This window comes from Neovison vison, chromosome 14, assembly GCF_020171115.1.
Source record: "Neovison vison isolate M4711 chromosome 14, ASM_NN_V1, whole genome shotgun sequence".
In the NCBI taxonomy this organism is placed as follows: Eukaryota; Metazoa; Chordata; class Mammalia; order Carnivora; family Mustelidae; genus Neogale; species Neogale vison.
In genome coordinates this window covers 24,875,783-24,900,658 of record NC_058104.1, presented here as the reverse complement: position 1 = coordinate 24,900,658, position 24,876 = coordinate 24,875,783, and the positions used below count along the sequence as shown (strand labels likewise).

Sequence of the window (24,876 nt, the reverse complement as noted above, 5' to 3'; positions counted from 1 at the left end):
CTCTCTTCAAACAGATGTAGAATCAGTATTATGGCTCGGAAATACTCAGAACAATCCGTTCATTTTACAGTTCATTTTCTAGTCCTGACATTTGGGACTGGGTTCCCGAGAGATGAAGTGGCAGGTCACAAGTCACCTCCCTTATTAAAGGTTGATCTGTCCAGTGTTCTTTACTACCTTTGTCAGCTTAGACAGGAATTTTGCAAAACGAGACTGAAGACTTGAATATTTGCCTGTTCTTGTACTATTTATCTGGTCTTGACTTTTAAAAACATTAAAGCACTATAGGAATCATGAAGGAACTTCTATATGTACTGAAACTTCAGAACTTTTATATATACCGAAAGGATGTGCATACTACACTTCCTTGGTGAGGAAAAGGTTTACCACCCCACTCCCCAATCCGTAATTTGACTTGAGTGAACATTTACAAAAGAGGAAATACAATGGTCCATAAAAATGTGGGACATTATTTGCAACTTGATGAATCATAAAATTCTACCTCTGAAACAAACAAACAAAAGGTACAGAAACAACAACAACAACAAAATGTGGGAAATTGTTGGTAATCAGACATGCAAATAAGAAAGGGGACAGTTTTTCACCTAGAAATCGGTAGGGGTTTTATGTGTACACATACACAGATGCACACATCCTACCCTGTTTTGGGAGGGGGTGCCATGAAGGAAACTGCTAGATGTGTTCAGTGTTCCTGCCCCTTTGGAAGGCAGTTCAGAAATACTGGTCAGAAACTTACGATGCTCTTTCTTTGTGGCCTAGAGTTTCCCCTTGTAGGACTTTCTCATAGGCACAGAGTTGGGGATGTGAACAAATATTTTGCTGCATTTCTCTCCATGAGAAATGGAATTTCCTCTTTAAAAAGTGAGCAAGATGAAGCCCTTGCTGAGATGGTGGCAGGTTCTGGGTTCCCAGTTTCTTAGAGCTGTGTTTCTTGTTCTGTTTCATCAAAGGCTCAGGAAGTTTTGGTACAAAAACGATAATTTCCTTAAACCTGGACTTTTCCGTAAAGGGCTTCAAGTGGTCCCTTTCTTTTTTTAAGGTATATTTACGTGCTCTTGTGAGAAATCTTTTTAATGAAGGCAATGATGTTTATCGGGAACGTGATTGGAACAACTCAATAAGCCAGTACACAGAAGCTTTGAATATCGCTGGTTATGCAAAGTCTGAAGAAATTGTCATCCCTAAAGAAATAATTGAAAAGCTGCATATAAATCGTATTGCTTGCTATTCTAACATGGTGAGTTGTGATTTCTTTTAAAATAGCATTTCTAGAGAGAAAAAAACATTTTCAATGACATAGTACATTAAAAGTCAATTTTCTAATTTCTGTTTTGAAGAAAGACATTAATGACGCCTTTAGAGTGGCTTGAGGCTTTGAAAAATCAGCTTTGGCTAAATGTTTAGGGATTTTAGAAATACTGTTTCTTGGACTGGTCCTTGGAGTTGCCATGTGAGTCCGGCTTCTGGGCTGTGTCTGCTTGTAACAGAAATTGACACCGGAAGACAGATTTGTGTTCGCAGATTTGTTTTCCATAGTGGATTCTTCATCGGCTAGCTGTTTGGGAGTTACATTTCCAGGTGCCTTTTTTTTTTTTTTAAAGATTTGTTTTTTTGAGAGAGGGAGAGAGAGGGGGCATGTGCATGCCCATGGGGATGGGGGCTGGGCAGAGGGAGAACCTCCAGCATACTCCCTGCTGAGCTTTGAGCCTGATGTGGGGCTCAGTCTCATGACTCTGAGATCAGGACCGAGCCCAAACCAAGAGCCAGATGCCTAACCAGGGTAGCCAGCCAGGTGTCCCCTCCAGCTGACTTTTTTTTTTTTTTTAAAAAGATATTTATTTATTTATTTGATGGAGATCACAAGTAGGCAGAGAGGTAGGCAGGGGTGGGGCGGGGGAGAGGAGGCTCCCCGCTGAGCAGAGAGCCCGATGTGGGGCTCTATCCCAGGACCCTGAGATCATGACTTGAGCCGAAGGCAGAGGCTTTAACCCACTGAGCCATCCAGGTGCCCCGTCCAGCTGACATATTCACAAGCTCCGCCAAAGGGTAACTAGTGGAAAGAGTAGGACAGGAAAGTGACACTTGGGGCATCAACTGTATCTGAGAAGTTTTATTTCCTGAAGATCTGGGGCCTTTCTGGCCAGATGTTAATGTTTATCTGATCCGGAGGTTGGGTACATGGAGAGTGATCTTCTTTGTACTTTTGCATATTTGAAATTTCGCAATGAAGATAATTTTCAGAAAGAAAAATGATACTGCAGACTCAAGAGTTTAAAAGGGTTGGGGGTAGCAGTCTGGGTCTCCATGGGTTTGCATTTGCAGGAAGCCACCAGTGTAAGAAATGAGCTGTGGCTAACTTTTCTCTGGTCTCACACCCCAGGGTTTCCACGATAAAGTTTTAGAGGAGTGCAACGCCGTCCTCAGTTTAAATGCCAGTAACTGCAAAGCTCTCTATCGGAAATCAAAGGCTCTCAGCGACTTGGGAAGGTACAGAGAGGCTTACGACTCTGTAGCGAAGTGCTCCTTGGCGGTGCCTCAGGTACGGATCTCGTGCTTCGGTTCGTTGTTTTACGTCGTAACCGTCTTCTTGCTTCCGGGTGGACAAGTGGCATTGAAAGAGTTAACATTTCCAGCCAGCTGTCCGCATGCTCAGTTGGAGCACTGAGAAAGTGCTCAGAAAGCAAGTGTCTGGACAAAATAGGTTCATTGCTTTTCTGCCTGTTCGTCATCACAGTCCGTGTATAGAAGCCTCCATTAATCTTATTTTCGTTGTTCTCCTCCCCCCCAGGATGAACATGTAATAAAACTAACTCAAGAACTAGCTCAGAAATTGGGATTTAAGATAAGAAAAGCATACGTCAGGGCTGAGGTGAGCCAGAATTCTCTCCAGGAGGGATTTTCATTTTGTTTTGTAACTTAGAGCCAGTTCTATTTTTAACTTGATTTTTTTTTTCTTTTCTTTCTTTCTTTCTTTCTTTTTTTTTTTTTAAATTTAATTCATGTCTTTATTTTCTTTCAGCTTTCATTAAAATCAGTTCCTGGAGATGGGGCTGCCAAGGTAAAGTGATTCCTTCTGTAAGACTCTTAGCTTTTTGTTAAAAAAAAAAAAAAAAAAGAACAGATAGAAGCATTGGCAGTTCTGCTTTTAATATTTTTGGTTTGCGTCTATTTTTGAGGGCTTTTTGTTCCTCAGACACATAATTGGCCAGAGCTTCCTGTCCTATAAAAAGAAACAAACAGCTCAAGTAATATCATTTAACCAGCGTTTCCTGAAGGCCAGTGGAGCGTTTTCCAGGATGTTCATAGATATTAGTTTTCCTTAGAAAAAGTGGCTCAGGGCCACTTAACTAATTTGGGGCGTCACTGGGTTTAATACAATGAACAAGTTGTTTTTTTAAAGGTAAGTCTTCTTGGAGCAGTTAGGATGCCATCGTGAGTTGGGGAGTGAGCGGTGGAGGGGCTAGTCCCTCTGGAATGGGTCTGGTCCTGAGGATCTGTTGAGAAATAGTGTCAAGCAGCAGGCCATGGTGCCCCAGACCAGCCCTGCTTAGCCCCGTGGCCCTGAACGTCCCATTTGTTTCTTGGATCTCAACTGGAAGGAAGTCCGCTTTCTGTGGGAACTTGCGCTGCTTTCTTAGAGGGACGTGGACAAGACGGCTTGTAGCCTAGAACCCTGCCGATACTATGATCTGCTCTCTGGTTTAATTTCCAGGCTTTGAACTGTTCTGTGGAAGATATCGAGCCAGGTACGTTTTCACCTGTCCTCCTTATCTAGAAAGTGACAGCTTTAGACACTGCGTACCTTGTAGTGTTGTCAGATAAGATTCCCGTGTGCTTGTTAGTATTAAAGCAAGAATCATTTCAAAAACGACCTTTGGCTGCTGGCTGTGCGGGTAAGGGATGGATTTTACTGGAAGTCGGTAGGCGGCCCCTGAGTACCTCTTGTGGTCCCCGCCAGCATCTCACAGCTCTGGCCAGAAGGGGCCCGGGCACCGTGGAAAAACGTGCATACGTTTTCACAATGGGATATGTTTCCTCCTGGGTAAAGCAAATAACTTTTAGAATTCTTTTTACCCTTTGATTTGAATTTCTTTAGCACTGTCTCTCCATTTATTTTTATAATCGCTTTCCTAGTGTCCCCTAGCTCTGCACTTTTTCTCTTACGGCCTCTTGTCTTCTGTGGGTCCACTGAGGGCGAGTGCATGCGTTTCTGTCTGTGTTACAGATTTATTAACTCCGAGGCAGGAAGCCGTTCCCGTTGTCTCTGTGCCTGCATCTAGCTTCTCTCACCAAGTTGGAAGTGAGCTGGCCTCCGTCCCCATGATGCCCTTAACTTCCGTTTTGCCGCTGCAAGTGGAAGAGAGCTCCCTGCCATCGACCGTGTTGGCAAATGGAGGGAAGACCCCCTTCACTATGCCGGAAGCATTTTTGGATGATGGAGATATGGTCCTTGGAGATGAAATAGATGACCTTCTTGATTCAGCCCCTGAAGCCAATGAAACTGTTATGGTAAATGTCAATGTTACTCTTCTCTTTTGAAGTCAGGCCTCATTTTTATTTATCTGTTACTACTATTTTTTTCTTTTTTTTAATATTTTTTATTTTATTTATTTGACAGAGAGAGAGAGATCACAAGTAGACAGAGAGGCAGGCGGGGTGGGGTAGGGGGTAGGAAGCAGGCTCCCTGCCGAGCAGAGAGCCCTATGAGGGGCTTGATGCCAGGACCCTGAGATCATGACCTGAGCCGAAGGCAGAGGCTTAACCCACTGAGCCACCCCATGTTACTATTATTTTTTAGAGAGAGTGTGAGCGGGTTGGGCGGGGGAAAGGCAGAGGGAGCAGGAGCGACAGTCTTAGGCGGCTCCATGTTCAGCTCCTCTGCAGGGCTTGATCCTGCGACCCTGAGATCATCATGAACTGAGCCGAAATCAGGAATTGGATGCTTAACCAACTGAGCCACCCAGCCACCCCAGGCTTAATTTAAAAAAAAAATTGCTGTATAACTGTATTTTCAGTATTATCTGTAGGCTAAACTTTGGGTCTCTTACCTTAAAAATGACTTTTGTCCTTCTCTGGTGGTACCAGGCTCATGTGGTTATTTTTTCAGTAAAATAGGAACGCTGACCCGGTTTTCTTCAACACCTGTTGGAATCACATAGCATGGAAAGGGTGCTTTTAAAATTCTGAAAAAGAGGGGTGACTGGGTGGCTTAGTCGGTTAAGTGTGTTCAGCTCGGGTCATGATCCCAGGGTCCTGGGATGGAGCCCTGGTTGCTTGTGCACATGCATTCTCTCTCTCTCTTTTTTAAAAGATCTATTTATTTATTTGACAGAGATCGCAAGTAGGCAGAGAGGCAGGCGGTGGGGGGGAGCAGGCTTCTCACAGAGCAGAGAGCCTGATGCAGGGCTCAATCCCAAGACCCCGGGATCGTGACCTGAGCCGAAGGTAGAGGCTTAAACCCCCTGAGCCACCCAGGTGCCTCTCTCTCTCTTTGAAATAAATAAATACATACATAAATAAATCCTTTTAAAAATAAGTGAAATCCTGAAAAAGAATAGGCATTTTGATATTTAAAATTATTTATTTATTTATTTATTTATTTGACAGAGAGAGATCACAAGTAGGCAGAGAGGCAGACAGAGAGTGAGAGAGGAGGAAGCAGGCTCCCCGCCAAGCAGAGAGCCCGATGTGGGACTCGATCCCAGGACCCTGAGATCATGACCTGAGCCGAAGGCAGCGGCCCAACCCACTGAGCCACCCAGGCACCCGGCATTTTGATATTTAAAGAAAAATATGTCTTTTGGATTAAGGGCTTAAGGGATAATGCCTCAGGGCAATTGTAAAGCCAAGGCCAGATCTGGACCCAGGCTGCTGCTTGTCTGGCCTGTGACCTAAGAATGGGGGGTTGGGGGGGGTGCTTACAATTTTAAATGTTTGAAAGGAAAAAAAAAGGGAGAAGAGTATCTTGTGACACAGGAAAATGATATGAACTTCGTATTTCAGGGTCATCAGTAAAGTTTTATTGTTCGTATTTCAGGGTCATCAATAAAGTTTTATTGGAACCCAGCCACGACCGTCCACTGAAGTAGTATCTGTGGCTGCCTGCATTGCAGCCACATAGTGGAATAGTTGAAACACACCGTGGTGGGCACAGCCTCAGATACTTAACATTGAGCCCTTGGCAGAAAAAGTTTACTTATCTCTGCCATAAAGTATATTGAAATAGCGGCAGTGGCAGCAACAGTTAGAGGAGGGGGAGGAGGCGGAGAAATTCAGGGCCAGTTTCAGTGCGGCTGAAGTAGAAGAAGAACAGGGTAGAGGGCAGGCACCCCGGACTTTGCGTCTTCCCACTCTGGTCTTCAGCAACTTGCTTCACCTCCGGTTTCCTGGTCTCTACCGTGGCCGTCAGGGTAGGATGTATCTAGGAAACTCTAACAGTTAACATAGATAGTATGTAACTTTCCTCTCCGTAAACTGTCACAGTGAGCGGGGAGGAGAGAGTCAGCCTTCCATTTGTCCTGGTGAGATGGTACCTTCACATCCCCAGGAGGGACCGTCCAGGGTTTCTGGCTTCTGCAGTAACCTTCGCTTGAGAGCCTTCCTTCCTCCCCAGCCCCCACACTACTCCTCTGGAGTAAGGCCACTTCTTAGGAGTCTCATGGTAGGGTGAAGGAAAGAAATCAGAGGGAAAGGAAATGGGAATGAAACATCTGGCTTGAAACAGTACCAGATATCACATCTTGATCCTTTTTGAAAAGTGATCTTGGGGGTGTCTTGGTGGTGGCTCAGTGGTTTAAGCCTCTGTCTTCAGCTCAGGTCATGATCTCAGGGTCCTGGGATCGAGCCCCGCATCGGGCTCTCTGCTCAGTAGGGAGCCGGCTTCCCCCCACCCCGCCGCCTACTTGTGATTCTTTCTGCCAAATAAATAAATAAATAAAATATATAAATATATAAATATTTTATATTATATTAATATATTTATATTTATGTATTTATAGAATTTTATATTTATATTTATATTATATTTATATTTTATATTTATGTTTATATATTTTACATTTATATTTATATTTATTTTATATTTATATAAATATAAAATAAATATGTAATATATTAATATATAATTATATATAAATATATAATATATGTAATTAACATATATATATAATATATATGTTCTTTTCTTTATATATATATAAGGAACTAAGCTCTATATCCTAGATTTTTCTATGGAATCTTGATTTTGATTTCAACTTTGTTACATAATTGCCCAGTATAAGACTTTGTGTCTGTGTGCTGATGTTCAGAGCAGTTCAGCCTACTTGTAACTGAGTTTCCTGGATTTTAACAGACTCTTTTTTTCTTCTCTAGCCATCAGCATTAGTCAGAGGAGCCCTCCCAGCAGCCAGCGTCCCCCCCAGCATACCCTTCTCGGCATCTCTCTTGGGCACCTTGCCCATCGGTGCGAGGTATGCTCCTCCGCCCTCCTTCTCAGAGCTGTACCCGCCTTTGACTTCATCCCTGGAAGATTTCTGCTCTTCTTTAAATTCATTTTCAATGAGTGATGCCAAGCGAGGTAAGAATCGAGCCATTCGTGTCAATAATCGCAGTTAATTTTTTTAAGAAAGACAACCTGTGTTTGGCAGTGATTTAACTCTAGGTAGTTGGTACTTGGATTATTTTCAGGATGGCTGAAAACTCAGTTTTCAGTTTTAACTGGCCTGGCCTGAATCATGTGCCATTCAGGAGCTCAAGAAGCATAGGAATACATAGGGTTGTACGTGGCATTCGTTTTTGTTTGCTTTCTTAAACAAGACAGCGTGTTAAGCGGGGTGTCTATTGTTTGGGGGGGGCAGGGCGCAGAATGACTTTTACTGTTTCCAGCAAGGAAGGAGTACTCCATCTGAGAGAGCCTTAAAGACGGGCTATCCCTTTTAAATTCTGAACGAGGCACATAGTTAAGAGTAATTTCCAGTGAAGACTTTTCAGAATTAGACTTCTAGAATATGAGTTTCCTGTTTCAGACTCCATTCTTAGAGGTCAACGGACTGCCTGGTATCTTAGTTTTTACAAGGGGTTGCTGAGTGTTTAGTCTGACTCCCGTTTCTGTAATTCCGGGTTTGATATATACTTTAAACAGTAATGATAACAATCTTCATATTTTTTCCAAGGTGCTGTTACATGGTTAGAGAAAAATCATAATGATTAATTTCAAGAGATTGATACCTGAAAAACTTAAATTTGTGTGAAACAGAAGGGCAGAGAGCGAATAATTGAGTGGTAGACTGAGACAAAGAAAGTCATCGCGTCCTTACTAATTTCCTTAATGTGAAGAGTTCTGGCTTTTGTACTTTGGAAAGGAGAGGCTCTTTTCCCTTTTGGAGTATGAATGATTTTCATAGTCTTTTTAACTGGTCCTGCTCTGTAGGCCCTGCTTTAGCTTATGGCTCCGAAAACAGCTCTTTATTTAAGTTTGTCTACGGGTTGTGTGTGCCCTTGGTTTCCAGAGGGAGGTCCCCTGCCCAGTCTGGGTGTCGAGAGTGAGCAGGAAAGTTTGGAACGGGGATGGGGAAGTAACGTGGGAAAGTCGGGGAAGTGGTAGTCAGCCCCTGAGCCCTGATGTTCTTATCACATGATTAGAATGAGAAGGTCTGTTGAAGTGTTTTTATTATTTTAGATCTGTCCACCTCAACTTCTAGAGAGGGAACAGCGCTTAGCGGCAGTAATTCCTCCCTTTTACTTGTAAGTGTCACTTCCTCTTTTGTAAATACGTCGTTGCTTAAACTTGAACGTAGGCCTTTTGCTTAAGTAACTGACTTATTTGAATGGACGTGCTGGGGGAAATAATGCTAAAATAAGATTCTCCTGGGACATCCAGTCGTAAATGCTCTGTGTTTGAGCTGGGTCTGTCGCAGACCCTGTAAGAGGCTGTAGCGCAGCAGAATCAAAAACAGGGGAGCTGAGATCAGGGCGGATAAAAATCGCAGGCTGTCGCGCTGTCGAAGCAGAACTGTTACCTGTTACTTTGAACAACTCACAAGGAGGATCAAAGGCAGTGGGGGAGGGGCCTAGAGACCCAAGGAGAGGAAACCGAAGAAACCGTTTTCTTATATAGAAGCGCAGCAAGGACAGACTAGCACGGATTTCAGCAGAGGAATATATATATATATTTTTTCCTACAAATTTGTTTCCTTCTTTAGTGATAGTGCAATATTTGTTGGCTGTTTTTTTTTTTCCCTGTTTTTTGTTTTTTTTTCTTGTTCTTCTTGCAGATGAATGGACCAGGCAACTTGTTTGCTTCTGAGAGTTTCCTGGGAATTTCAAGTCACCCCAGAAATGACTTTGGAAACTTTTTTGGAAATGCAGTTACTAAACCACCTTCATCAGTGACCCCCCGACATCCCCTCGAAGGAACCCATGAACTGAGACAAGCGTGTCAGATCTGTTTTGTTAAATCAGGTCAGGACCAAACAAAGGCGCTGATGGTATTAATAAGTTAGTACATAGTCGGAGAGTTCTTAGGAATTAGTAAATACGCATGGAAAACACCAGCTACTGTGATTTTTTCATCTCTATTTGAGGTTTTTGTGTGTGTTTGTTTGTTTGTTTTTTAAAGATTTTATTTATTTATTTGACAGAGAGAGACAGGGAGAGAGGGAACACAAGGAGGGGGAGTGGGAGAGGGAGAAGTGGGCTTCCCGCGGAGCAGGGAGCCAGATGTGGGGCTCCATCCCAGGACCCCGCGGTCATGACCTGAGCCGAAGGCAGACACTTAAAGACTGAGACACCCAGGAGCCCCTGTCCCTATTTGAGTTTTTTCTTAGCAAGCAGCAATTACTGATTTGGGCCCATTGGAGTCGAATAGGATAAGTCTGCTCTTATTTGATATGATTTCATTTATAGAATTATATGGAATGCAATATCTACCTGATTTTGAAAATCTCGAAATTGTTCGAGATTCTTTATGTTCCCCATACATCTTTAAGAGTGTGATCGTTTTCTTTTTTCTTTTTTTAAAGATTGATTTGAGAGACAGCAAGAATGGGGGTGGGGAGAGGCAGAGGGAGAAACAGGTTCCCCTCTGAGCAGGGAAGCACAATGATGCAGGGCTCCATCCCAGGACCCTGAGATCACAACCTGAGCTGAAGGCAGACGGTTGACCTAACTGAGCCACCCAGGCGCCCCAAGAATGGGATCCTTTTCAAATAAAGCAAGAACTAGAGTAAAAGCATTCTAACACCAGTATTTGAAGTAATGTTTATAAAATTAAAATCTTTTCGTTGATTTGTTTCATATCTTTACCCGTAAGTCAGGTGACAGAAACACAGTTTATCCTAAACTGGACCCAAATTCATTTCCTTTCTTAGTTGTGTATTTAACAGTGTTCTTTTTTTTTCTTTTTTAAAGATTTTATTTATTTATCAGAGAGACAGAGGGGGAGAGAGCAAGCACAGGCAGACAGAATGGCAGGCAGAGGCAGAGGCAGAGGGAGAAGCAGGTCCCTGCCGAGCAAGGAGCCCGATGTGGGACTCGATCCCAGGACGCTGGGATCATGACCTGAGCCAAAGGCAGCTGCTTAACCAACTGAGCCACCCAGGCGTCCCTTAACAGTGTTCTTTAGCATAAGAAGCCATCAGAATTCCTGCCCTCGTAGTTAAATAATGGTCTCTTTTGGGGCCACTGGTGTCGAATAAAACTTTGTATTCTCTGACAGCAGTTAAGAGGCACAAATTACTTCAGTAGCTTATTTACATTTGGGAATTATAAAAATGGGATTTTTGTGGGAATGTAAGAATCAGTATCCATCTGTTCACATCTGCTTGTAAATGTGCCTGTGAAATGAAACGTTACTTTTTGTGCCTTTGAGCAATCCTTCTTCACGTCTTTTCCAGGCCCGAAGTTAATGGATTTCACTTACCATGCTAATGTGGATCATAAATGTAAGAAAGATATTTTAATTGGTAGAATAAAGAATGTTGAAGATAAATCATGGAAAAAAATACGTCCAAGACCAACAAAAACAAATTATGAAGGCCCATATTATATATGTAAAGGTAATGTACTATAATTACTTAATTGGCATGCATGACATAGTGATAAATTATTTGCTACATTTATTCTAATGGTTCCCATATTCCTGTTACCAGAAGTGTGTAGGTTGAGTTAACAGCAATTGCCTTGGGTTGAGACATTTGTATTCTTTTTTATTCTTTTTACGTTGGTTTTTAACTTCTTTTTTAAATATTTTATTGTAGAGAGAGAGTAAGCAGGTGTGAGTGGGGGGTGGGGCGGGTTGGGGGAGAGAGAGAGAGACAGAGAGGGAATCTTATGTAGACTCTCGCTGAGTATAAAACCCAGTACGGGACTCGATCCTGTGACCCTGAGATCATGACCCAAGCCAAAATCAGTAGTCAGCTGCTTAACCTGCTAAGCCATCAGGCGCCGCATTTTCTCGATGTTGATGGACACAGGCTTTGACCATATTCCCCACAGAAAGCCATCTCACACTTGAAGTTCCCTGACTTAATATAAACAGAATCAGAACGCTGAACTAAGGCTTTGAGAAGGTTACTCTTCTAGGATGCTTTTGAGAGAAGTTCGTGGATTCATTTTTGTCAGATCACTTCCTCTGAATGGGCTTCGAATGTCCTGAAGTGATTTTTAAAACTTTGGCAGAGCACATGAGGGCATCAGAGCCTTTTCCCCCATCAGAGATTAAACAGTAATTCAGGCTCATGGGCTGTTGTTTTAGGGTTAAAACCTGCCCCCCCCAACAGTGAGATGCGTGTCCTTGCTTAAAGGCTGTCCACGAGTTGTTCCAAGAAACTCACAGGGTGCCCTAAATGTGTCTGATAGTCACTGGTTTTGAAAAACCAGTGGCCCCGTTTTCTCCGTCTTTCAGTTGTCTGTCTTTCTAGACGTGGCCGCTGAGGAGGAATGTAGGTACTCTGGCCACTGCACGTTCGCCTACTGCCAAGAAGAGATCGACATCTGGACGCTGGAGCGGAAAGGGGCGTTCAGCAGGGAGGCTTTCTTTGGTGGCAATGGGACGATCAACCTCACCGTATTCAAACTTCTCCAAGAGCATCTTGGGGAATTTATATTCCTTTGTGAGGTACTGTCTCCAAACCTTATTTTCTACTGTAGAATCGGTGAGAGTTTCTGACTCGCGAGCCCAGAAGTAGAAAATGCCGAGCGCTGGTCTGGCCCTATGGGGACCATTCCCTCAGCCTCCGGCCGTTACGACTAGGATCCGAAAGGATACAAAAAACCCTCATTTTTAATATCTATCAGTAGAAGTGTGTAATGTATCACTATGTGCAAAAATATGGTACAAAAGTTCTGTTTTGCATTACGCTGTTGTGGTAACTCTTCTTCTCTGTCTGTTCCAGAAATGTTTTGATCATAAGCCTAGAATGATAAGTAAAAGAAATAAAGATAATTCTACTTCTTGTTCTCACCCGGTTACAAAGCATGAGTTTGAAGACAATAAGTATGTTGGTAGTTTCTAATTTTTATAGTGACGCAATAGATTCTGTTTTTAGATCCAAATACAACCAGAGTAGTATCTCCATAGGCATTTTAGGCCTGTGTTTTTGTTGTTACTGTTTTGAAAGACGAGGACTGTTTAAAAGATGTCTCTTAGTATATTTGCTGGGAATTTTTAAAGGGATTATTAAATTGATGTTTAATACAGAAAAGCATTATTGATTTGTAGCCCCTTATGACAAGGAGTTAATATCTTATGGCTTAATGTGTAGTTATTGTCCCCCTCCATTAATCCAAGAGTTGTGTAAAGTGATTTATTTTTTTCGAGAAAGATTTAAGATGTATTTCCAGTCTAGAACTTGACCTGATGTACATATATATATTTTTGTTTGTTTTCTTTTGGAGAAACCGTGGCAGAACAGTAAAATATCACTCCGTTTGTATCTCAGGTGCCTTGTCCACATTTTACGAGAGACAACGGTAAAATACTCCAAAATACGCTCTTTTCACGGCCAGTGTCAGCTTGATTTATGTCGACATGAGGTTCGATACGGCTGTTTAAGGGAAGATGAGTGCTTTTATGCACATAGTCTTGTAGAGCTGAAAGTTTGGATATTACAGAATGAAACAGGTAGGTTTGTGCGTGGAGAGACGTCATCTCACAAATCAAGAAACAGACTCCTCACTCCAGAGACCACCCTGGTCCCCAGGGGGTGGGCGGGGGGATGGATGGAAAAGGGGACGGGGATGAAGGAGTGTGCTTTTGGTGAGCTCAGGGGGATGGAATGAGGCACACACTGGATGGTGTGCCAGGAAATAACGGAACCCTGTAAACAAATCTGGAATTGGGAAAAAAAAACAAACTTAAATGAAACCCAAAGGTCTCTTCAAAAACAGGCAGGCTTTGGCAGAGCCCTGTCGCAGACTTTCCTCTGTCATTGTGATGGGGTGACATCACTGCTGATTTTATCCTTAGCTGTAAACTGTCACCGTTCATTTCTGGAGTGGCTTATTTTGAGTGCAGCCCCATGTGGTGACTTGCTGGGACCAGTTCACTCATGTAGCCTGCTTTTGTGAGGAACAGCGATTCCTCCGACGGCATCAGGAGCTGCATTTGTAAATACAGATTTGTAAATTTGTAAATATTTGTTTGTAAATTTGTAAATATTTGTGGTGGACAAGAGCGACGTGACATGCATTCATCGCTGGTGGGGGCTTGTGCTAGTGGGGGACAAGGAGGGAATCGAGTCTGTGGTCGGACTGGTGGACTGTCCATGCGCAGAGGGGGAACCTAAAGGAAGGCTTGTACATTTCCAGGTATCTCACACGATGCTATCGCCCAAGAATCTAAACGGTATTGGCAGAATTTGGAAGCAAATGTACCTGGAGCTCAGGTATTTTTTTTTTTTAAAGGTTTTATTTATTTATTTGATAGAGAGAGATCACAAGCAGGCAGAGAGGCAGGCAAAGAGAGGGGGGAAGCAGGCTCCCCAACAAGCAGAGAGCCCGATGCGGGGCTCAATCCTAGGACCCTGAGATCATGACCTGAGCCGAAGGCAGAGGCTTTAACCCACTGAGCCACCCAGGTGCCCTCACTGACTTATTCTTAATGTGAAAAAAATCCCAAATTTTAGTTGATCATCATTAAAAAAGCAAGTATCCTGATAATACCTGCCAAGCCTATAGGAGTCTCTTACTCAGTTTAATTGGCAAAACAGTTTGTCCTTGGGCTTTGGGGAACCTGGGAGTGAGGGACATGGACCATGTCTGTGGCTGTTTCCCATCCGGCAACACTGCTCTATCCACTGCCTCCCCAGGTCCCCCTCCCTCCCCCACAATAGAATCCGAATTATCACCCTCCAGAGCTGACTTTCCTACAGTGAGCTTTGGCATCTGTAATCTCTTAGCATTCTCTTGCGTTGGGGGGAAAATTGGAGATTTAGGTATGTACTCAGTGTCTCTGGTTGTGTACGTTAATGGCCAACTTATCACACCAGAGAGTACCAGAAATCGTGTGTTGTCACGAGAGAAGAGATGCAGGGCAATTCAATTCAGTATTTTGTTCTCCGAAAATTGGCATTCTCTTAAAAGTAAAATTTGGGTTTTAATTGTTTCAGGTGCTTGGCAATCAGATAATGCCAGGATCTCTTAACATGAAGATAAAATTTGTGTGTGCTCAGTGTCTGAGAAATGGCCAAGTCATTGAACCAGACAAAAACAGAAAATATTGTAGTGCAAAAGCAAGGCACTCGTAAGTAGTGTGTGAGTGTGTCTGTGTGTGTGTGTGAGAGTGTGTGTAAACAATGCCAGTTTCATAATTCTCTGTTACGTGGGTATAAAACCAAACATAGACGAAAAAATAATTGACTTTGAAGAGAACAGAGCAAAAGTGGATCACGTAGGAGTAATTGCAAAGTGAAAGGGATTTTTACCATTTTGTAGAGAAGAATTCAACAAAATTTGGTAGTGTCTTTTCTGAATTGGATCAGTTCTTTGTTCAGGATTCCTAGGGAATGTCTGGTAACAAATATGGACAGGAAACGAAATGACAGAATCGGAAGGCATTTCTTTTAGAAGGGTTGAGAAAAAAAAAAATCTCTGGTCCTTCAGGTACGAGCGTTGTACCTGTCCCTTTATATTATGCCTTGTGCCAGTGTGTCTTTGTTTTTTTCTGAACTCCATGTTTCTTAGGTGGACCAGAGATCGGCGTGCGATGAGAGTGATGTCCATCGAACGTAAGAAGTGGATGAACATCCGTCCTCTCCCCACAAAGAAACAAATGCCTTTACAGTTTGATGTACATACGTAATTTTTAAGCCACTTTTTTTTAATTAGGCATTTCAAATCATTAGAAAGTAGTAGTGATTCAGATCGAAACTTGGAGCCCTTTCAATGCTCGTCGTAATACCAAAATTTTTAAATGGTCCTCTTGTTTTCCTTCCCCTTTGGTATGTGTGGTTCTGTGACAATTGTCAGATTGACTGGGATCGTATGAGTTGTGCGGAAAAAAGGAACTAGTCAGTGAACTCCAGAAGTAGTCACGGGCATGACCGACCTTATTTTTCAGATGAATTACTTTGGGAGTGAGTGGGAAGGGATTTCATTTAAACTTCATTCCTAGACTTTGCCATCCAACTCAAGGCCTTCTGTTACTACAGATTTTATCGAGAAGTTTCTTTGACTCAAGCAGTGGATACTAGCTGAAAGATACTCCACTTGTTAGGATTTTCTGAAAGTCACCTGAAGGAAAAATGGTCACTGTTCGAGGCACATCGTTCTTCAGAAACCTTTGGAAAGGAAGAACCAGACCTGCTGAAAGTTAGGGTACTTTTCATTCACGAGGTGGCATGTTTCTGCTCCATACCCTCTGCTGCCTTCTGTGGTCTTGAAGGTCGGAGCAGACCCTCTGAGCCGGCCCTGGACTTGACTCTTGACAAGAGAGGGTCTGGAGGGAAGTCATTGTGTGAGCTAACAGAGACACTTGGAGCATGGACAGGCAGTAAACTTTTTTGCCCCGATGGCGGACAGGAGGAGAGAACCGTTTGCCTAGAGAAGCCATGCAGGTGGCTTGCAGAGTCCCCTTGGAAACGATGCCCCCTCTGACTTGCCCAAGAGAGCTGAGGAAGAGGCAGGTTAATACCCCGTCATCCAGGGTACCTTGCATTTTGTGAACGTACCCAGGTTACAAGGTCAGGCTCTGAAGGAGGCAGTGTGCATGTTTCATCCACGGTGATTTTACACTGGGGATCGGAGTGGTTTAATTGGTGGGCCTTGTAGACGGGGAAGAAGGTTTGTTGGAGCCACGGATATCTTAGGCTTTAAAAGAGGAGAGGATGGTATACTCCTCATTCTTTTTTTAAGGATTTTATTTATTTATTTCACAGAGATCACAAGCAGGCAGAGAGGCAGGCAGAGAGAGAGGAGGAAGCAGGCTCCTTGCTGAGCAGAGAGCCCGATGTGGGGTTCGATCCCAGGACCCTGAGACCATGATCTGAGCCGAAGGTAGAGGCTTAACCACTGAGCCACCCAGGCGTCCCATCCTCATTCTTTGTTAAAACAAAGGCAGCTGAGGGCGATTCTAGTTCAGCTGCCGGGACGCTGATTATTCTTTAATCTCAGGCGTGTTGCATTGCCGTGCACTGTGCCACTAGCTTATATCCTCTTTTTTTCTACCATACTAGGTATTGCTAAGGGATCCTTTTTCTTTTCTTTCTTTTCCTTTTTTTTAAAAGATTTTATTTATTTATTTGACAGAGAGAGATCACAAGTAGGCAGAGAGGCAGGCAGAGAGAGAGAGAGAGAGAGGAGGAAGCAGGCTCCCTGCTGAGCAGAGAGCCTGAGAAGAAATAATACTGTGTGTGTGTGTGTGTGTGTGTGTGTGTGTGTGTGTGTGTGTGTGTATGTGTAGACAGTATGGTGAGGTGGATGGAAGGAGACCGGGCTTCAGAATCTGCCAGAAGGGCCCTGGTCACGTTACTCAGCCTCAGTTTGCTCACCTGTAAATAGGAATAATTATGTCCTAGGGAAGATTATGTGAGCTGGTGTTATGTAAAAACCCAGCACAGTAGCCGGCCTTTTCCTTTATCTTCTCTTCTCCCTGCTCCTTATCATTGAACTTTGAGAGACTGGGGTAAATGTTTCCCTAGTAATACCTGCCTAAGAACTTAATGGGGTTTCACTTTTTGCAGAGGATTGGAAGTGGTGGGGAGGGTGGCATTGACATTGGGCCAAGGGAGGAAACCTGTAGTATTCAGGGTGGCCCGACCGCTTTTAGATTTATAGCAGAAACTGACGCTCAGCCTCTGACATTACACAAACTGATCTATAGGGCCAGCCTCTGTTGAAACACAAAGTGAGCTAACAGTTAGTAGTACTAGAATGCTCTATAAAGACGAGCGAATTGCTATCTGAGAATGAGCTCGGTCACGGAGGTTTCCTTCATTCCTGCTCGTTGTGGTTCTCAGGGCCATCTACATTCGGCTGATGGCGATCCCCTTCTTTTCCTCCCCGTGTCACCGCATTTGCTTAGTAAAAACACAAGGCAAATAAGCAGAAGAGATGTTATTTGAACGCTGTGTAACGAGATGGCCTGGCTCATGTCGTCCTTGTCTCCAGACCATGCATATTGCATGCCCGACGGCTGCGGTTTGCGGCCGGGATGAGTTATGTGAGGAAGCTGAATTCTGAGATTTTTCCTGACACCGTTTAGGGACCCTTAGAGCAGTCTGCAGTTTCCTCACTACCTCCCAGGAGCTGACAGGGAAGTCTCGTGGGCATTAGGCAGGGAGAGCAGGAACTGTCAGACTGAGAGGGGGCCAGAGATCTGCCCTGTGGAGATCCAGTGCCCTGCTGGCTAAAAGCAGATACTCCGAATAAGGGCGTTTGTAGACATTTTCTTGTCGGAAAATATTCCACCTCCTAGTTCCATCCTTTTTTTTTTTTTTTTTTTCCCTTTTGGAGATTTTACTTTGAAGGCTTTTGAGAGAGAAAGCTTAATATCATCTCATGTCTGTGGGGCTTAGAGCCAGTTTGAATTCATTCAAAGTCATCCTGTGTAATAATTGTGTTACTCAGTGTTAGCACAGATAATGACGCTCATTTCGCTTAAGTGTAAAAAGTAGGCAGTTTTACTAACTGTACCCTTGTCTTAAAGCCTATTCATGTATTTCTTTTTATACAGCTGTGCAATCATATTGCTTCCGGGAAAAAATGTCAGTATGTCGGGAACTGTTCCTTTGCTCATAGTCCTGAGGAGCGGGAAGTGTGGACTTACATGAAGGAGAATGGGAGTAAGTTGCCGTCTTAACTGTGGCTTGATGTCTGTGCAGTCAGACTTGCTGCAAAGTTGCCTTTCTCTCTGTATGTAAATATGCCAGCTCCCCTCGAACCCAAAAAGCAGTTTGCCTTGGAAACAGTTGTGCCATTCTGTCAGTAGGGGAGAGCCCGACACCTGATCCGTGTTTGCGTAGGTCAGAGCTGGATACAAATCCATAGGTGTATGTGTATGACACAGACATGTTCCCGAAAGGTGGCTCGGGAAGTTAAGTCCTTCTCCTGTTGCGAGTAGGCACCCCCGAAAAATCAGGTCAGACTTGAAGTTCCTCAAGGAGGTCTTCCTGGTAGGACAGCCGGAGATGTAGAGGCCCGAGGAGAGAATGTCCGTCTTGCTCAAATGGCAAGTTTACTGTGGGAGTCTTGGAGAGGAGCCGGAGACAACCTTTCACTTTTGACCAGAGAGGTTTTCCTGCAAGGGCGGGGATGGTTGTTGTTGAATCTCTAGTACAGCGATGGGAATTTACCAGCTGTTGAAGATCTGCGGTCTCTGAATTACGAGAACAAGTCCGACTGAAGCATGTCACCTGCCGGGTCTGACCAGTGTCCACGGTCGGTGACGTGTGTGGATGGGACTCCTCGCTGTCTTGCTTGGAGGAGGGGCGTACCGGTGGGCCTTCCCGAAGATGTCCTTGCAGAGCAGGGCTGTAGCAATGGTTCCTGCTCCCACTGGTCTGAATGGAGAAGGATTTCTAGGTGATCTCTCTTCTTAGTCTGATGACCTGTTGTTAGAAACACTTGGGTAGGCAACAAAGCTGGTTTTTGACCTTAACCTCACTACTAGATTTTTTTAGCACAGTGGTTCTCAAAGGCGATGAATTTTGCCAACACACATCTGCCTCCCTTGGGGACACTGGGCAAGCGTTCGGAGACGTTTTTGTTCTCATGAGCTGGGCAGGGTATCCTCCCGGCATCCAGTGTGGAGAGTCCAGGAATGCTGTTAAACATCCCCAATGCAAGGGGTAGCGCCCCACAGCAGAGAATTAGCTCGCCCAGATTGTCAGCAGAGGTGGGGTTCAGAAACCTGGTTTCTTCGCACTTGACGGTCATGCTGAACATACCTGGTCTTACTGTGGGAAGCAGCTTGTAGCCACTGCCCCGGACCGGTTCCCAGCTGTGCTGTTGTAAATTGCACCCCAGCCTCAGGGACGGGGGCTCGACTGATGGGTTCCCGTCAGGGTCAGAATCTCGGTCGCAGGGGTAGTGACTTTTTCAGTAGACAGGAGCATATCTGCTGCAGGACCCTGAGCTGTGTTAAGTAGCCAGTGTGGTTGTGGGGGTGATAGTGAGGGTCTTCCTGGGGGCAGCATGAAGCAGTGGGAGGTGTTTTTTTTTTTTCTTTTTTTTCTTTTTAGAGCAATACCCTTTTAATGGTTTCTGACTTTTCAATACCCCCAAAGGGTCTTGCCAGTGCGGGGAGTTCACCTCCTGCTGGGACACGGCCTCTCTCCTCACCTAATGCAGTCCGTCTCCGTTCTGCCCTCTCGCTTTCCTCTCAAGAAATATATGCCGACTGATAGAAAAGTTGTGCGTGATCTTGTGTGTGTCAGTCGTGTAGTTTAATCTCCGCCGCTGAAAGTGATTCGTTTTTCTTTAGTACAAGATATGGAGCAGTTTTATGAACTCTGGCTAAAGAGTCAAAAAAATGAAAAAAGTGATGACGTAGCCAGTCAATCAAACAAGGAAAATGGAAAACAAATTCACATGCCGACAGATTACGCTGAAGTTACCGTGAGTCCCGGTGGCCACCCCACCCCCCCTTCCTCCCCTTTCTTCCTCCACTGATGGAGCCTTTCTTTCCTTTCTGTCCCTTTCCTCCCAGCGTGGCTCCCTGGCTGCCTGCCTGCCCTCCTCCTGTCTCTCCGCCTCTCTCTGGTGGCCTGGGCTGTTAGCTTAAGTCCCCCGATGCTAGCAGATCCTTCCCTCGATCCTTTTGCTGACTTTGAAGCCAGAGAATTTGGAACCTAAATGCTGGGGCCTCTCCTTACCAGCCCGTGGCCCTGGGCAGGTCATTGAGCGTCCCTGAGGGGGGTTGTGATGGGTAAGTGAAGGAGAGTGGGTCCTGGACACTTGGGCCAATGCTGGGTCTCAGAAGATGCTCTGGAAATGTGGGTGCTAACCACCCCCCCATTCCCTCCTTACATGCTGGTGTCTGACCTCTGCTTCAGGGTCCTGTGAAGATACTAAGTCACCTGTGGTTTTTTACTGTTTGGGTTTCCTTTTAAAAATTTTTACAAGAGTAAACAGGATAATATAATGAATATCTTGAGCCCACCATGTTAACAGTTCATTGTGTTTGTTCTTTTGAAATAAATAAAATGTTTACAGATAGGGCTGAAATCCCCTTTGTCCCCCATCCCTGAGGGACAAGATCTATCGTGAATTTTCCAGGCTACGTTTACCTATTTTTGACACATTTCTTCCTGAGCTATGGTTTTGGCTGGCTTGTGTTTTTATTTTTATTTTAAAAAGATTTTATTTATTTATTTGACAGAGAGAGAGAGAGAGAGATATCACAAGTAGGCAGAGAGACAGGCAGAGAGAGAGGGGGAGCGGGCTCCCTGCTGAGCAGAGAGCCCGACGTGGGACTCGATCCCAGAACCCTGAGATCATGACCTGAGCCGAAGGCAGAGGCTTTACCGCCTGAGCCACCCAGGCTCCCTGGCTTGTGTTTTTAAAGAGGACATAGGCGCATGCGTTACCCTGCTCCTTGTTTCTTTTGTTTTTTGGTACCTCCCCGTAATTGATTCCGCTGGATCTGTGTCACGTCTCTGGCCTGGCCTTGCCCCCACGTGTGTCCCAGGAATGTGCCCTTTGAACTCCATCTCCTCTGCCAAGGCACAGCGCTGGTTCCCTTGCCACCTCTCAAGTGTTCCTGTGTTCCCAAAGCAGGGTCCTGCTGGATTGTGAGATTTACCTGGGCTATTTAATCAGGTAGATTTTCTCTGTCCCCTAGATGTAGCGAGTCACAGTCTCATGGCAAGTCTCCAGGAATCTGTTCTTACTCACGTGCAAACGATTCTTACCTAGGGCATTTGGGGAACCCTGCCCAGACGCCTGTAGCTTGCGTCTGTGGTGGTCCTTCCACTGACCAGAAGGCAGTTCCTTCTTTGTAGGTCTGTGCCCTGGGGACAGTGTCTTCGCAACATCTGGACTCCTCTGGTCCCTGGTGTGAGTCCTGGACCTATAGCAGGAGCTCAACTCATGTGCCCTGAAAGGCACGGCTGCTTGTCCTCTGCAGCTGGAGAGCTCTGGGCTTTCCTGTCCCTTCTGCGGGTCCTCACAGCGTTCATCCTTCCCAGGGTCCTCGTGTGAACCTGGCCCCTTCTCCTCCCTACAGACATGCTCGTTTGTGCACCAGCCCCCGTCACCTCCCTGCCAGAGACTTGCTGGACCCTGGCCAAATCCATTACCACTGCCCTCTGCTGCCTGTGCTCTGGCTCCCCTCCCGGGGCTGGGATCCTTTTCTTGGTCCTGTTTCTGACTTTGACTTTGAGCTTTACCTTCTTACCTGGCTCCCCCCACCAGACAGGCTCCCTGAAAATAGAGTCTGGGTCTGAGGTCAAGTGGTTTCTAGCTCTGCTGCCCTCCCTGAACCAGGTTTGGCCTGTCAGGGGACGCAGATGACCCCCACTGATGGGACGCATGTCTTTGGTGCGTTTTAGGCGGACTTCCACTGCTGGATGTGCGGCAAGAACTGTAACAGTGAGAAGCAGTGGCAAGGCCACATTTCTTCAGAGAAGCACAAGGAGAAGGTTTTTCATACCGAGGACGACCAGTACTGCTGGCAGCACCGCTTTCCAACAGGGTATTTTAGTATTTGTGATAGGTACGTAGCTTTCGTGAACTCCCGGTGAGCATGGCTACCGTCACGTGACACACAGTCATTCTGTCGTGGGCAGAGGTTAGGTGGGTGATGAGGTCTGGGAGTGGATGCCGGGACTTGGGCTCCAAGTGTTAGTTGTTCCTTGGATGTTTCTTCAAAGATTGACTAGTCAGCCCGTCTAGGTGTGAGATGTCTTAAGATCACTGAGGAGATAGGAATGTTTGTTCCAATTTGCCCAAACTGTCTCTGAGCTGTCAAGGGTGACTGGCTAACCACAGCGCACCCTGCCGTTCTGAAACTGCTCTCTGAATATGGGCTGTTCCAGTGCGGATACGGAACCGGCTCAGGCCGAAGGAGAATGTTACTATCGCTCCTTTGTTTAAGTTGCCTTAGAAAATGTTTTAGCAAAAAACCAGCGTTTTGAATTGCTCCTCATTTTGTTAAGATCATGGTCTATATGTAATTTCCCGATTTAGATCCAGGTGATACCCAATACTACCCAAGACATCTTTTACAGAGCGCGACTTCTGATTTTTTTCCCCTCCATCAGGAAGGACTGTGGTCTTCCGCCTGCCACCCCCCGCAATCAACCAGTATTTTTCATGACATATATGTAAAAGTGCTGATTTAGTTCCCATTGCAGAGGTCAAGGCTATGTAGTATTCATTTTCCTAGGCTTAAGATTTTGAACTAAAAGTTTTATGCCAATCACCAAGCCAGTGAAGCGTGCACTTTTTGGGTTTGTATAAATAACTCACGCTCACCAAGCTGACTTGCCCCGCAGGTATATGAACGGCACCTGCACGGAAGGGAACGGCTGTAAGTTCGCACACGGGAATGCCGAACTGCATGAGTGGGAAGAAAGAAGGGATGCCCTAAAGATGAAACTCAACAAAGCAAGAAAAGATCACTTAATCGCCCCAAATGATAATGACTTTGGAAAATATAGTTTTTTGTTTAAAGATTTAAACTAATATGCTGGCTTTTATGTACGTTACCTAATCAAAGCATTGACCAGAAAAATTGAAAGTGTTCCAAGGCACATAGCAGAGGAGCCGCAGACTTTCTGCTTGAATTGGCGTCTATCGTACCTCCTGAGCAGCAACCCACAGTAGGTAGGAAAACGGGCTGTTGAACAGGTCTGGCCATATGCTCTCGTGGCACCACTGGCATCAGATGGCGAAGTGACCGCTACCCGGTTGCCGTCTGTTGAACAGACTTTTGGATGAAGTGTGTTGGGGAAGAGGATAAGGTTATGTCTAAGACGACTCCTTGAGTTGGTCCTTCAGATAAGAACCATCATGGGGAGAGAGTAGACACTTGCGCTAGGGGTCAGAAGACATGATGGATGAAATTCTTCACATTTTAAATGGAACAAAATTGTTTAATATAATAAAGTTTGCTACTTATCTGTATGTAGGTTGCTAAAAAGGATTTTCTTAACTCAGATTTTAAGCCAAATAACCATTTAACACTAGTACATGTTAAATGGGGTATTTTTCTGTATTTGTATGTTTCACTATAATAAGGGAACTAAGGATAATGTGCATTGAGACTATTTTGAAAAATAATCAGTTGACTCAAATTTTATTTCTTGGTCTTTTGCTGTTTAAATGATGATTTTGAGAGATTACACTTGTACTGTTGGTATTGTGTAGTGTATGGACCAATATTGCCTGTAATAAACACTTTCTATATAGAGGTCTTTCATTTTTTGGTGTGGTCCTTTCCCCCCAGAGAATTACTGAAACTGGGCCCTAAAAATCACAAGGGTTTTTTCGTTTGTTTTTAAACACCTTTACTTAAGCAATTAGTGATAGTATACAAATGAGACACGAAAGTGACTTTTCACTCTGTCCCGCTGTCCCCAGATTTGGGTTGATAAGCAGCTTCTCTTGTTCAGTGACATGGTAACTCTCTGGGGCTCTTCTGTGTTTCATTCGGATGTATGACTAGCAGGGAGACAGACAGCCAACTAGGACGTGGGCCATGGGACGTGGGTTTCTACAGATGACTGGCACAACACTCTTCAGTAGGGCCGTTTTGGTTGTTCAGAGACCACAGATGGCATGGTCAGGATGGCTGGCAGAAACAGAGACAGAGCTAAGATGTCCCCCGGGACCCTGACCTGCTTCAGAGGCTGGGATGCAGTGAGCTAGGGGGAAGAGTTGTCAGCAGGGTGCGGGGTGGGGGTGGGGGGCTGCTACATCCAGAGGATGTTACCAGGGCTGCGCCCTTGTTGGGGCCCATGGGGGTCGGGGGGAGTGCTGGATGGATTTGGAAGGCAGGGATCTGCTGCGCTGTGATGTGCCAACCCTCCACACCCACACGCAAAGTCACTTCCTCGTGACAACCTTGAATGGGTGGGTTTGGGGGGTAACCAAAAAGGGTCTTTGTTCCCATATATGAGTCCAACAACCGTGGAGAGGAGGCCGTAGCGGCTGGTAGTGAGATGAGACAAGAACATTGAGAAGAACCAGAGGCTGCCTGTGACTCCTTGAAGACGAGAGACTGGTTTCTCTCCACGGGTGGGAAGGCGGTCGGGACCAGTCATACTTGGTGGGTGCATTAGGAGTGCGTCTTGTTTGCCAAATAGATAATCTGTTATGGGTGACATTTTCTGTAGAATAGACTGGTAGTGTTATTTTTCTACTAGGTCTGTCTAGTCTAGAAAGATGGCTTTCATTACATTTTTTCTTCTTTGGACT

The 24,876-nt window shown here is 44.8% G+C and overlaps 1 protein-coding gene across 3 annotated transcripts in view; it reads left to right on the top strand.

Annotated features, from left to right (window-relative positions):
* ZC3H7A (zinc finger CCCH-type containing 7A) overlaps positions 1 to 23,869 on the top strand; it is a 37,249-nt gene extending 13,380 nt beyond the window's left edge. For all 3 annotated transcript variants that reach the window (XM_044233781.1, XM_044233782.1, XM_044233783.1), the window contains 20 exons: positions 1,061 to 1,258; positions 2,402 to 2,560; positions 2,810 to 2,890; positions 3,041 to 3,079; positions 3,734 to 3,767; positions 4,247 to 4,530; positions 7,393 to 7,597; positions 8,699 to 8,763; positions 9,294 to 9,480; positions 10,914 to 11,075; positions 11,940 to 12,136; positions 12,414 to 12,514; positions 12,960 to 13,141; positions 13,828 to 13,904; positions 14,628 to 14,761; positions 15,202 to 15,307; positions 18,191 to 18,299; positions 19,940 to 20,073; positions 22,008 to 22,171; positions 22,953 to 23,869. In XM_044233781.1, coding sequence (XP_044089716.1) covers positions 1,061 to 1,258; positions 2,402 to 2,560; positions 2,810 to 2,890; positions 3,041 to 3,079; positions 3,734 to 3,767; positions 4,247 to 4,530; positions 7,393 to 7,597; positions 8,699 to 8,763; positions 9,294 to 9,480; positions 10,914 to 11,075; positions 11,940 to 12,136; positions 12,414 to 12,514; positions 12,960 to 13,141; positions 13,828 to 13,904; positions 14,628 to 14,761; positions 15,202 to 15,307; positions 18,191 to 18,299; positions 19,940 to 20,073; positions 22,008 to 22,171; positions 22,953 to 23,142 — 2,808 coding nt within the window. In that variant the 3' untranslated portion in view covers positions 23,143 to 23,869. The remainder of the gene's footprint in view (positions 1 to 1,060; positions 1,259 to 2,401; positions 2,561 to 2,809; positions 2,891 to 3,040; positions 3,080 to 3,733; positions 3,768 to 4,246; positions 4,531 to 7,392; positions 7,598 to 8,698; positions 8,764 to 9,293; positions 9,481 to 10,913; positions 11,076 to 11,939; positions 12,137 to 12,413; positions 12,515 to 12,959; positions 13,142 to 13,827; positions 13,905 to 14,627; positions 14,762 to 15,201; positions 15,308 to 18,190; positions 18,300 to 19,939; positions 20,074 to 22,007; positions 22,172 to 22,952) is intronic.
* Positions 23,870 to 24,876: the final 1,007 nt, after the last annotated feature.